The 13178-nt window shown below is 46.6% G+C and overlaps 1 protein-coding gene across 7 annotated transcripts in view; it reads left to right on the top strand.

Moving 5' to 3' along the window:
• Positions 1-228: 228 nt before the first annotated feature.
• SETX (senataxin) overlaps positions 229-13178 on the top strand; it is a 99926-nt gene continuing 86976 nt past the window's right edge. For 5 of the 7 annotated variants that reach the window (XM_009187956.4, XM_009187954.4, XM_003911159.5 and 2 more), the window contains exons 1-4: positions 1880-1992; positions 3176-3282; positions 7901-8084; positions 11467-11677. In XM_009187956.4, coding sequence (XP_009186220.2) covers positions 7908-8084; positions 11467-11677 — 388 coding nt within the window. In that variant the 5' untranslated portion in view covers positions 1880-1992; positions 3176-3282; positions 7901-7907. Of the gene's footprint in view, positions 354-1487; positions 1591-1850; positions 1993-3175; positions 3283-7900; positions 8085-11466; positions 11678-13178 lie in introns of those variants that run through there. The other 2 variants (XM_031654671.1, XM_017949528.3) reach the window with 2 other exon arrangements.

The following is a 13178-nucleotide window of genomic DNA, read 5'->3' as shown; positions in this document are numbered from 1 at the left end:
GAGCCGAGATGGCGCCGCTGCACTCCAGCCTGGGCGACAGAGCGAGACTCCGTCTCAAAAAAAAAAAAAAATTATATTTTATGACGTGTTGGTATAAGGCTGCGTTGGTGTATTAGTGTTATATGGTAAAACAATTAAAATATGTTCAAAATATTTGACAGGATGAAGAGTAACTAGAAAAGAGGAAAATAACGGTCAACGCGTGCTGCTCCCTGGACGGTTAAATTTGCATAACGGCCACCACGCCCTTCCAACAAGCCACGCCCCCTTCCCAGAATCTTCCTTTGCCTGGGGCCGTTCCCGCAGTGTTCCCCCCGGGCTTGCTCCTCATCTTCAGTCCAGGGTTCTCCTCGGTAAGGCTGTATCTGACCCACTTTTCCCAAAAGAGGCCCATCTCGGCCTCTTTTCTTTATCACCTGGGTCACTACTAATTGTTTAATTTCCCTGTCTCCTCTATTCACTGTAAGATGGTGACGCTGCATCATCGGGGTCAGTAGTAGGCGTTACTAAAAGGGGGTAGGGGCCGGGCGTGGTGGCTCACGCCTGTAATTCCAGCACTTTGGGAGGCCGAGGCGGGGGGGATCACTTGAGGTTGGGAGTTTGAGACCATCCTGGCCAACATGGTGAAACCCCGTCTCTACTAAAAACGTGAACATTAGCCGGGTGTAATCCCAGCTACTAGGGAGGCTGACGCAGGAGAATTTGCTTGAACCCAGGAGGCGGAGGTTGCAGTGAGCCGAGATTGCGCCACTGCACTTTGTTATTTTACTTTTTTATTTATTTATAGACTTTTCTGAGACACGGTCTTGCTTTGTTCCCCAGCCTGGAGTGTAGTGACACAGTCACGGCTCGCTACAGTCCCGATCTCCTGGGCTTAATGGAGCCTCCCGCCTCAGCCTCCCAAGAAGCTGGGCCCATAGGTGCTCATTTTTTTTTTTTTTTTTTTTCTCCTGAGAATCTCGCTCCTTTGCCCAGGCTGGAGTGCAGTGGCGCGATCTCGGCTTATAGCAACCTCTGCCTCCCGGGTTCAAGCCATTCTCATGCCTCAGCCTCCTGAGTAGCTGGGATTACAGGCGCCCGCCACCACGCCCAGGTAATTTTTTTTATTTTCAGTACAGACGGAGTTTCACCATGTTGGTCTGCCTGGTCTCGAACTCCTGGTCTCAGGTGATCCGCCCGCCTCGGCCTCCCGAGGTGCTGGGATTACAGGCGTGAGCCACCGCGCCCGGTCTCGGTGGCTAAATTTTAACTTTTTTTGTTTTTGTAGACACGGGTGTCTCGCTATGTTGCACAGGCCGGTCTCTCTGAACTGCGGGCTCAAGCGAGCCTCCCGCCTGGGCCTCCCAAAGCGGTGGGATTGGAAGATTTACTCTGCTGTGTTGCGCATCGCGCGCGTTGTTCGCAAGACCTAAGGACTCCCTTTCTGTAGCATAAAAGATATACATATGTTCCTCCGAAATTACACGTTTCCATAATTTACATTTTAGGTCTTTAAAGCTAAAGAGAAAAATTACTTCGTCACCGTAGTACATCCGCTGAGACACCTGAGACGTGGACAAAAGAAGAAACAGGAACGGAAATGGCCAGCAGGTAGGGGCTGACCCCACCCGCGGCGCGGCTCATCCCGGAGTCGCCCCGCCCGCGGGAAGCCCGGGACGGGGCCGAGGTCAAGGTTCCGCGGCAAACTCTCCCCGTCCACTCTGACGGGGACTCGGGATTGGTCGGGCCGCAGCTGTCCGGACGTGACGCCAGCGCCCGGCGTGGGCGGTGCACGGCGGCTGCTCTTCCCATGCCCCGCCCACTGAGGGCACAGAAATCTGAAAGCAGCAGCCGGGGCGGGGCCTGCGGCCGGCCGACTTGGTGCGGGGGGCGGGGCCTACCTCGCGGCAGCGGCTGGTTGGTAGCTGCGGCTGCGGGCCCGCACTTCCGCTGGTGGCCGATAGCAGGGCCCGGCATGGAGGTGGGCTAGAGGCCGAGGCCAGGCCGAGCGCGGTGAGGGGAGCGGTGGGCTGGAAGCTGCAGGCCGGGCGGGCGTGAGCGTAGACGCGGCCTGTGCTTGCAGGGCCGCGTCGGGGAACCATCGCGGCGCGTAGGTCCCGGTGGGCGGATGTGGGCAGAGTCGGCGCGGGCTTGGCCGCTTCCCTCGGCGCGGGGGCGGGAGCACCCCTTGACGGCTAGCGGCCGCCTGTTGCCTTCCTGCGCGCTGGACCCGGCCGCTGCGACCGTCTTTCCTTCCGTTGTTTACAGTGCGGTCTCGTGTGAGCTGTTTTTTGATGTGGCCACTGCGTAGTTTCCTTGGGACTGAGCGGGAGGTCCCGGGGTGGAAAGTGTGCGTCCCCTCCATACCCTCGCCTACCTCCCGCCCGGAGTCCCTCCGTTTGTTGTTTTTTCTTTTATTTTCTCCTTTTTTTTTTTTTTTTGAGACAGGGTCTCGCTCTCGTCACCCAGGCTGAAGTGCAGTGGAGCAGTCACGGCTCGCTGCAACCTCGACTTCCTGGGCTCCAGCGATCCATCCGCCTCAAACCCCCCCCCCCCCCCTCCGCCCCGGGTAGCTGGGACCACAGGCGCCAGCCACCACGCCCGGCTAATTAAAAAAAAAGTATGTGTTGCAGAGACAGGGCCTGACTGTGTTGCCCAGGCTGGGGTCAGCTACTCCAGGGACCTTCCGAGTCGTTGCACCCAACCGGTCCCTTGGTTTGAAGGAGAGGCTGTTTCTCCCACTAGGAGGGGCTGGAGATTTTGCTGCTGGCCACAGGGCTTTGTGCGTCCTCCCCAACTTCTGGAATCTACCGATGTGCCCAGAAATTTGCATGACCCAAGTGAAACGGGGATGACTGCCTTGAGGGAAAGGAGCTCCACAAGGAGAAGGCCGAGTGTGGTATTTGATAAGTGATACAGCTGACGATCCTAGGACTGATGTTACCTGTGCTGGCTAGTAACTTGGATTTTTGGTTCAGTACCTAGCTATCCCTGTGAGGGCGGATATCCGCCTGTGGAACTGGGAGTCAGAATTGCAGTTCTGCTGTTACCTGGAAGTCCACAGCCAAGTTGTCTAACCTATCTGGGCTTCCTCATCAGCCAGCAGTGTCTGTCTGTAATAGGATTGATACCAGGCTCAGATGAGATAGAGTATAAATACCACTTAACAATTTTGTTTTTTGTTTTTTAATTTCAGAGATGTTCTTCTGGGGCCAGAGTCTGGGCATATATGAATGCAAATCCGTGTTTGTTCACAACTAAGCCCAGCTGAGACGATCACTTTTCTGTAGGCCATTTGCCCAGGTAATAATTTGTTTTGTTTTTAACAGGAGTTCAGAGGGCCAAGGTAAGTGTAATGATGGAAACGTGTGCAGAGTCCTGAAGGGATGGAGAAGGTGGTCATCAGAGACAGACCGGAAGAGAGGACAGGTCGGACAGGCCCCCAGACGTGATGACACCCAGGGAGGGCTTGCACACTGCTTGTTATCAAATCCAGCTTTCTCTTGGAATCTTAGTGGAGTTCTTTAAAAGGGAAATAATCTTATCCACAGGATCTTTTCTACTTTTTTTTTTAAGTTCCTGAGGTAAGTCTGACGTGCGTTCACAGTTAAGAACCAGGTAGAGGTAGGAGGATGGGTTTTCAAGGCAAATGGAAGAGCTTCCCTGAAGGCAGGGAGTACCAGTCACCGTGAATGGTTTTAGGAAGAGCAAGTGAAAGGAGGTAAGTGTGGAGGAAAGAGATGATGTGGAAGCTGGATCATCGCGGGCCTTGTGTGTATTGAGCTCAACAATTTGAATTTTATCCAAACATTGGAGGAAGAGTCATTTGTGCTTTCGAAGTCCAGTTTGGGGCTTTGGCCTCTGGCAGCATTTTGCAGGAGGAATTGGTGGCGATCAAACAAGAGACGGATCATTTAGGCTTCTTCAGTAATCCAGGCAAATGATGAAAATGTATTGAACTAAGGCAGTGGCGGTTGCGCTGAGAAGAAAGTAGAGAAGTAATTAAGGGGTAGGCTCTAGAGCTCAGAGATTGCGGCTGAGGGAGAAGGAGTGTATAGGGTAATTCCTAGGTTACTGATTTGAAAATTGAATGGATCGTAATGTCATCAACAAGGGAATATAGAACAAATAACAGATTCAAGGGAAGGACTTCGTTGGGTTCTGGTCATGTTTACTTTGAGGTGCCCCTCAGACACCTGAGTAGAGATACACTGTATGCAGTTGGATATTGAATGTATCTGTTTGGAGTTCTAGGCTAGGCTGTCAGTTATTGAGTAGGTGGAACACAGCGCATCATTGCATTAAGTTTTTTTTTTTTTTTTTTTTTTGGGAGGAGTCTTGCTCTGTTGCCAGGTTGGAGTGCAGTGGTGCCATCTTGGCTCACTGCAACCTCCGCCTCCCGGGTTCAAGCAATTCTGCCTCAGCCTCCCCAGTAGCTGGGACTACAGGTGTGTGCCACCATGCCCAGCTAATTTTTGTATTTTTAGTAGAGACAGGGTTTCACCATATTGGCCAGGATGGCCTCGATCTCTTGACCTCGAGTTCCCACCCACCTCAGCCTCCCGAAGTGTTGGGATTACAGGCGTGAGCCACCGCACCCTACCTGCGTTAAGTTTTACAATACATTCTCAGTCTTTGGGCAGCTTCAATCTAGGCAGTAGTTGAAGCAGTGGTTTGAAGTAGGTCACCCAGAAAGAGAGTACTGAGTGAAGAGGTGAGAATTCTCAGGACAAGCCTTCAAAAACTTTAGTATTTATATGAGTAACAAAGGCAGGGGTAATTATGAAGGAGATTGGGTAGAAGTGGTGTCCAAAAAATGGTGTGTTGTGGGTAAGGAAAGCATGTGCAGCATTTTCATATGCTTTAGCAGAGTCAGGTAAGGAACCTGTTGGATTGGTAATGTAGAGATTGCTAGGGACCTGAAATTCAGTGGAGTATAAGGGTAGAAGCCAGAGTGCAAAGGAGCTAAAGTGGGAGGTAGTGAATCTAAACTTCCGGATGTTTAACTGAGAAGTGTATTTGAAGTTTCTGGCTAATATTGAGAAATGGATAGCCTAAGGATAAGTCTGTAGAAAGTTACAGTTATACCTGTGGTGAAGCATCCTATATTTTTGGTTTTGACACATTACCTCTCTTTTTGGTGGGTGCTCAGAGAGTTGCTTTAATTTTGGTTTTGCAGCTTGAGCATTGTCTGGACACACCCGTTTGTCATTCAGTAATGATTCCAAGCGGTTACAGTCTGATGAAACTAACAAAATAGACCTCAAGAAGAACTGAGTTGTACAAAAGCTTAACAGGATTCACAGTAGTTTAGAAGCAATTATTTTCTCCCTAAAAGACAAAATATGCCCTATTGAGATTTCCTGGGCTTAGCCATTAGGCCAGTGATGATTTTAAGTTTGACGACAAAAACCACACACACAGCCTTTTGAAGAAGAACTACGGAAGCATATGTTCTCTTGGTGTGCTCTGCAGCAGTGTTCTCCATTATCTTCGAGATACCACGACACTCACCTATTTTGGTAGTAACTCCCATATGCTTTGAGAAAATTTAGTCTTGCTTTTTCCGTTGTGGAAATAGGCTCTTTTTCTGAGTGAACTAAAAAGTAAATTCTGTAATTTTCTTAATAGAAGGTTTCTTTTGTTGTCTCCTTTGTTAGTAAAGTACACAACCTTAAGAGTTTCAAGTAAGGTAAGTGGGAAAAGAAGTACGCAACATTTTATTTGCATGGTAGTCCCACTTAAGGTTTTCAGATCTTAAATCGACTGCAGTCTGTTAGCTGCTGAGATCATGCTTAAAACGATGTTTGAGAAACCTCCTTGAAGTTTCACTTTCTGTTCTTATGTCTTCTAAGTTTGCTTTCCATGTCAAACTAGGTCGCCAGAAAAAAACCAGCTTCTGCAAGCTGTTAACTTACTAGTAGTGTGATATTAGCCTCTTAGGTATAAGTAATTCTTCTTTTGAATAAAACAGTTTTAAATTCTGCAGAAATATATTGAAGATCTTATCCCATGTTACTTGGCATTTCCTGGTCTGCAGTGCCCCTGTACTAGGAGGCCTTAATAAAATGTAATTGAATTAGAGTTAGTGTCAGGAAAGGGCGGTACTCTGCGGCTATCACTGCATACTCTTTTTCTCCCCAACTTCGATGAGAACTGTAACTCATGTTACCCTTTTTCTCTGCTTTCCGGAAGCTCCTAATGTAGAACTTAGTGAAATGAAATTCCTTCTAAAGAAGTTTTGATTTTGTTTTTTGAAATCTCATTTTTAAATGTCCTTTTGTGTATGTACTTTAATGTTGAAAGCTACCCTGAATTTTTTTTAGAACCATGAAGAAAGCATACCCCTTCAAAAGCATAAGTAAAAGTAATATTTAATAAATTTTAAGAAATCAATTCATATGACAATGTATTTGCTTATGCATTTCTAAATGATTATTTAATTGTGGGTATAAAAAGAAATTAAAGAATTTTTAGAAATCACTTTATTTTAGGAACTAGCTTTATGCCACAGAAGCCTCAGCAGCCAAGCCTATTTTCTATTGAGATGTTTTATTTTTCCTGTTGGTAAAGATTATGTATTCTTAAGTTTAGGGTGATGGTGATACTCAAAAATCTCACACTGCCACGTTTCCCTTCCCACATACCTGATGTCTTCACTTAGGTTTTTTTTTTTTTGGAGACAGAATTTCATTCTTTTTTTTTTTTTTTTTTTTTTTTTGAGACGGAGTCTCGCTGTGTCTCCCAGGCTGGAGTGCAGTGGCGTGATCTCGGCTCACTGCAAGCTCCACCTCCCGGGTTCACGCCATTCTCCCACCTCAGCCTCCCAAGTAGCTGGGACTACAGGTGCCCGCCACCACGCCCAGCTAATTTTTTGTATTTTTAGTAGAGACGGGGTTTCACCATGTTAGCCAGGATAGTCTCGATCTCCTGACCTCGTGATCCACCCGCCTCGGCCTCCCGAAGTGCTGGGATTACAGGCTTGAGCCACCGCGCCCGGCAACAGAATTTCATTCTGTCACCCAGGCTGGAGTGCAGTGGCGCAGTCTTGGCTCACTGCAACCTCTGCCTCCCAGGTTCAAGCGATACTCCTGCCTCAGCCTCCCGAGTAGCGGAATTGCAGATGCGCACCAACAGCTAATTTTTGTATTTTTTTTAGTAGCGATAGGGTTTCACCATGTTGGCCAGGCTGGTCTCGCACTGCTGACCTGAAGCAAGCCCACCTCGGCCTTCCAAAGTGCTGGGATTGCAGGTGTGAGCCACCGCCTTACTTAGGTGTTTTAACCTCCTTCTAACCTTCTTTCTCCCTGAATGGAGAGTTTTTAAACATTTTTAAAAACTGCCCTCCTGTGAATTTTAATACTACCAATATATTGTGTCTTTCTTTATGTACTGTCTGTTTATCTGAGCTTTATATCTGAAAGAGGAGGATTTTTTCACGTCCCACTAACTAGTTTTAGATCTCTCTGAGGGTGACATCACTCCTGGTGAGGATGCATGAGGCCCTTTCAGTTTATGAAATGAACTTAAGTTCATACTTGGTAACTTTTTTCCCCACTCCAAAATCTGTACTTTGAAAATGTTGATAAGTCTGGGTCTCTGTATATTTTCTATCAGTACTGTGTAGTTTTGAGCCTTCTCTGTAGCACAACTTTATGTTGCCTTATGATACTTACTCCTTTTATAATGCTTTCATTTTTCTGAATTTTTCATATGTCAACAATGGAAGGGTTTTTTTTTAGTTTAGTGAGTTCAGTGATTGATAAGCCAGCCAGCAGAAGATTTGGGCTTTAGTGACACATTTTAAATTGAAACCAGGGTCACAAGTTGGAAGTGTACCTGTTCTTGACACACAGACGGTCTGAAGTTGGTTTTCTTCTTGATGTCATTTCCTTCTTGATGTCGTCTTTTCTGGCTGTAGGTACAGAATGAGCACATGTTGTTGGTGTACTCCAGGTGGTGGTTCCACCGTTGACTTCCTAAAGCGCTATGCTTCCAACACTCCATCCAGTGAATTTCAAACAGCTGACGAAGATCTCTGCTACTGCTTAGAGTGTGTGGCAGAATACCACAAAGCAAGAGATGAATTGCCATTCTTGCATGAGGTAATTTATATCAGATGGGCAATATTTTTCAGAGCGTGACAGCTAGGAAGAGAATAAGTTTGAACTCTGTTGGATATTCAGAGAAATGATGATATGATTGCAACTTTGTGGGGGTTTTTTTGTTTGTTTTTATTGTTAGAGATGGAGTCTCACTCTGTCACTCAGACTGGAGTGCAGTGGAGCGATTATACATATATCATTTTACACATTTGAGTATATTCTTAGGACAAATTCCTGAAAGTGAAAGTGCTGCTCATGATTTTCCATGGGCCACATGGGTTTTCATAGTTTGTTTTGCTAAGTTTTGGAGACAAGGTCTTTGCTCTGTTGCCGAGGCTGGAAGTGCAGTGGTGAGATCACGGTTCACTGCAGCCTCAGCCTTCTTGACTCAAGCCATCCTCCCATCTCATCCTCCTGAGTAGTTGGGACTACAGGCATGTGCCACCATGCTCTGCTAATTTTAAAAATTTTTTTGTAGAAACGAGGTCTTACTATTTTGCCCAGGCTGGTCCTGAACTCTTGAGCTCAAGTGATCCTCCCGCCTTGGCCCCCTAGTGTTGGAATTACAGGCATGAGCCACCATTCCTGGCTGACTTTGAAGGCTAATATAAGTCAAGTACCTAACTCATTGCCTGGCACATAGTAGGTGCTGAGTAAATGTTTATCACTGATGGAATTGAAACCTGGATCAGAATTTTATGATCTGTCACTTTTAGTCACATTGGTATAAAATAATTTAATGAAATAGAGTCATTGGGAGGGGATTTGTTTCATAATTTTTTGGTCAGTGCTATAATACATGCATGTATCTGAATGGCCTGGGTTTTTTTTTTTTTTTTTTTGAGACGGAGTCTGGCTCTGTCGCCCGGCCTGGAGTGCAGTGGCGCGATCTCGGCTCACTGCAAGCTCCGCCTCCCGGGTTCCCGCCATTCTCCTGCCTCAGCCTCCCGAGTAGCTGGGACTACAGGCGCCCGCCACCTCGCCCGGCTAGTTTTTTTTTTGTATTTTTTAGTAGAGACGGGGTTTCACCGTGTTAGCCAGGATGGTCTCGATCTCCTGACCTCGTGATCCGCCCGTCTCGGCCTCCCAAAGTGCTGGGATTACAGGCTTGAGCCACCGCGCCCGGCCTTGGCCTGGGTTTTTGTTAATGGTTTTTCCTTTTTTTTTCTTTTTGAGACAGAGTCTCACTCTGTTGCCCAGGCTGGAGTGCAGTTGTGCAATCTTGGCTCACTTCATCCTCTGCCTCCCGGGTGGGTTCAAGTGATTCTCCTGCCTCTGCCTCCCAAGTAGCTGGGACTACAGGCACGTGCCACCACACCCGGCTAATTTTTTATTTTTAGTAGAGATGGGGTTTTACCATGTTGACCCAGCTGGTCTCAAACTCCTGACCTCAGGTGATCTGCCCACCTTGGCTTCCCAAGTGCTGGGATTACAGCTGTGGGCCACTGCGCCGGGCCAGGGTTTTTTTTTTTTTTTTAATTGGTAATAATAACTTCTTTTTTTTTTTCTTTTTTTAATGGGCAAATGGCATAAACCTCTAAGGGCAAGCATATTTTCCAGTCATAATAACCAAAGTGAAAGATACAATTCTAAATATTTGGCTTTGAATATTTGGTTTATTTATTTGATGAAAAACAGAACGTAGACCATAGAGATATGTGCAGTATATAGAGGAGAGGATGATTACTAATGGATTGGTGTTGAGAAACGTGCATTTTGTAAGGTTTTCTAATTATGAAGCTATCCAGCGTCTTTATACTACAAGCTGTGCTAAGGTAGTTAGCTATGGCTAGAACGTAGAAGGGAAGACGTAGAAGGGCCTCGGTTTTGCGTTTAACAGCTTCTCTTTTTTTTTTTTTTTGAATATAGTTGATAGGGATGCTGAGATATTTATAGAAAAATTCTACAGGAGAAGTGTTTAAGGCCTGGTGCTGTGGCTTATGCCTGTAATCCCAGCACTTTGGGAGGCCGAGGCAGGCAGATCATGAGGTCAGCAATTCGAGACCAGCCTGGCCAACATGGTGAAACTCCGTCTCTACTAAAAATACAAAAATTAGCCAGGTGCAGTGACGGGCGCCTATAATCCCAGCTACTCAGGAGGCTGAAGTAGGAGAATCGCTTGAACCCGGGAGGCCAAGATTGAGGTCAGCTGAAACCGCATCATTGCACTCCAGCCTGGGCGACAGGGCAAGACTCTGTTTCAAAAAAAAAATTTGTTCAAACATCCCATACTACTTTTTTTTTTTTTTCTTTCTTTTTTTGGGGCGGAGTCTCTCTCTGTCGCCCAGGCTGGAGTGCAGTGGCGCGATCTCGGCTCACTGCAAGCTCCGCCTCCCGGGTTCCCGCCATTCTCCTGCCTCAGCCTCCCGAGTAGCTGGGACTACAGGCACCGCCACCACGCCTGGCTAATTTTTTTTTGTATTTTTAGTAGAGACGGGGTTTCACTGTGTTAGCCAGGATGGTCTCGATCTCCTGACCTCGTGATCCGCCCGTCTCGGCCTCCCAAGTGCTGGGATTACAGGCTTGAGCCACCGCGCCCGGCCCTACTTTTTGTTTTTTTGTTGTTTTTTTTTTTGTTTGTTTGGTTTTTTGTTTGAGACGGAGTTGAGCTGTTGTTGCCCAGGCTGGAGTGCAATGGCGCGATCTCTGCTCACTGCAACCTCTGCCTCCTGGGTTCAAGCGATTCTCCTGCTTCAGCCACCCGAGTATGGGATTACAGGCATGCACCACCACGTCTGGCTATTTTTGTATTTTTAGTAGAGACGAGGTTCCTCCATGTTGGTCAGGGTGGTCCCGAACTCCTGACCTCAGGTGATCCGCCCACCTCAGCCTCTCAAAGTGCTGGGATTACAGGTGTGAGCTACCGCACCTGGGCTGTTTTCTTTTTCTCTTAGAGACAGGGTGTCCCTCTGTCATCCAGGCTGGAGTACGGTGGCACAATCATAGCTCACTGTAGCTTCAGATTCTTGGGCTCAAGTGATCCTTCTGCCTTAGCCTCCAGAGTAGCTGGGACTGTAGGCATGCACCACACCTAGGTAATTTTTCTATAATTTTTTGTTGTTGTTGTTAGTGACAGGGTCTTTCTTTGCTACCCAGACTGGTCTCGAACTCCTGGCCTAAAACAGTCCTCCTACTGCAGCCTTCCAAAATGCTGGGATTACAGGTGTGAGCCACTGTGCCTGGCCAGCATCTCATACTGTGTATACTCATTTTTCATAAAAGTGGTCACATTTAAATAGTTTTCTTTCAATCTAAAATACAATCTCTAATACTTTACATTTCAGAATTTTTGTACTTAGGAAAAGGCTTTCTGGGTGATCACATTCAGTGTATTTTGTTGATGATAAGACATAACGCACACTGCCCATTTATTTTCCTTCAGGTTTTATGGGAATTGGAAACCTTACGTCTGATAAATCACTTTGAAAAATCCATGAAGGCAGAAATTGGAGATGATGATGAGTTATATATAGTAGACAACAATGGAGAGATGCCACTGTTTGACATCACTGGACAAGACTTTGAAAATAAGCTTCGAGTTCCTCTTCTTGAAATACTGAAATATCCTTATTTGCTTCTACATGAACGTGTTAGTGAGTATCTTGATGGTTCCTCAAGTTATTTCAGTTTTATTATTTTAGTATCATAAGAATTTAGGCTTATTGCAAATTTGTTTGCTAAACTTAGGATAAATAATTAGGACTTCATTTTTTTCCAACATTTTTGATTTTTTGAGTTCAAACACAGAATATCTGTTTTTAGGTGCACAGTTCAAACTTATCTTGTTCAGAGGGCAACTGAAGTTTTTTTTTTTTTTTTTTTTTTTTTTAGAGACAGGGTGTTGCTCTGTCTCCTAGGCTGAAGTGCAGTGGCGCAGTCATGGCACCCTGCAGCCTCTACCCCCTGGGCTCAAGTAATATTCCTGCCTGAGCCTTGTGGGTAGCTGGGAGTACAGGTGTGTGCCGTTGCGTCCAGCTAATTTTATGTTGTATCTATTGTAGAGATGAAGTTTGACTGTGTTGCCCAGGCTGGTGTTGAACTCCTGGGCTCAAGCAGTCCTCCCACCTCAGCTTCGCAAATTGCTGGGATTATAAGGCTAAGCCACTATGCCTGGCTCCCAACATTTTGTTGTGAAATTTTTTTAACATAGAAAAGTAAATTATAGAGTGAACAGCATATACCCATCACATAGATTATACGGTTGTTAACATTTTGCTATATTTGCTTTATTACGTATCTGTTCATCTATTTGTTTAATTATTAATAATTTTCATTCTTGCCGGGCATGGTGGCTCACACCTGTAATCCCAACACTTTGGGAGGCTGAGGCGGGCGGATCACCTGAGGTCAGGAGTTTGAGACCAGCCTTGCTAACATAGTGAAACCCCATCTCTACTAAAAATAGAAAAATTAGCCAGGTGTGGTGGCAGGCACCTGTAATCCCAGCTACTCAGGAGGCTGAGGCAGGAGAATCACTTGAACCTGGAAGGCGGAGGTTGCAGTGAAGCAAGATTGTGCCACTGCACTCCAGCCTGGGTGACAGAGGGAGACTCTGTCTTAAAAAATAGTAATAATAATAATAATAATTTTCATTCTTGTAATTTATCTGTGGCGAGGTTCTCAGCCTTGCACTGGTGACATTTTGGGTAATCCTTTGCTGTGGGGCTCTGCCATCCATTGTGGGATGTGTAGCAGTATCCCTGGCCTCTGTCTACTAAATGCCGGTAGCACTCCCTGTCTCCTTTGTGACAACCAAAAATATCTCCAGACGTTGCTGAATATCCCTTTTGAGGGGGTAAGGTATAAAATTATTATTATTTTTTTTTTTTGAGACGGAGTCTGGCTCTGTCGCCCGGGCTGGAGTGCAGTGGCCGGATCTCAGCTCACTGCAAGCTCCGCCCCCCGGGTTTACGCCATTCTCCTGCCTCAGCCTCCCGACTAGCTGGGACTACAGGCGCCCGCCGCCTCGCCCGGCTAGTTTTTTGTATTTTTTAGTAGAGACGGGGTTTCACCGTGTTCGCCAGGATGGTCTCGATCTCCTGACCTCGTGATCCGCCCGTCTCGGCCTCCCAAAGTGCTGGGATTACAGGCTTG

The sequence above is a fragment of the Papio anubis genome, chromosome 13 (genome assembly GCF_008728515.1).
Source record: "Papio anubis isolate 15944 chromosome 13, Panubis1.0, whole genome shotgun sequence".
Lineage (NCBI taxonomy): Eukaryota > Metazoa > Chordata > Mammalia > Primates > Cercopithecidae > Papio > Papio anubis.
Note: the sequence above shows the minus strand (reverse complement) of the source record. Positions and strands in the feature narration are given on the sequence as shown.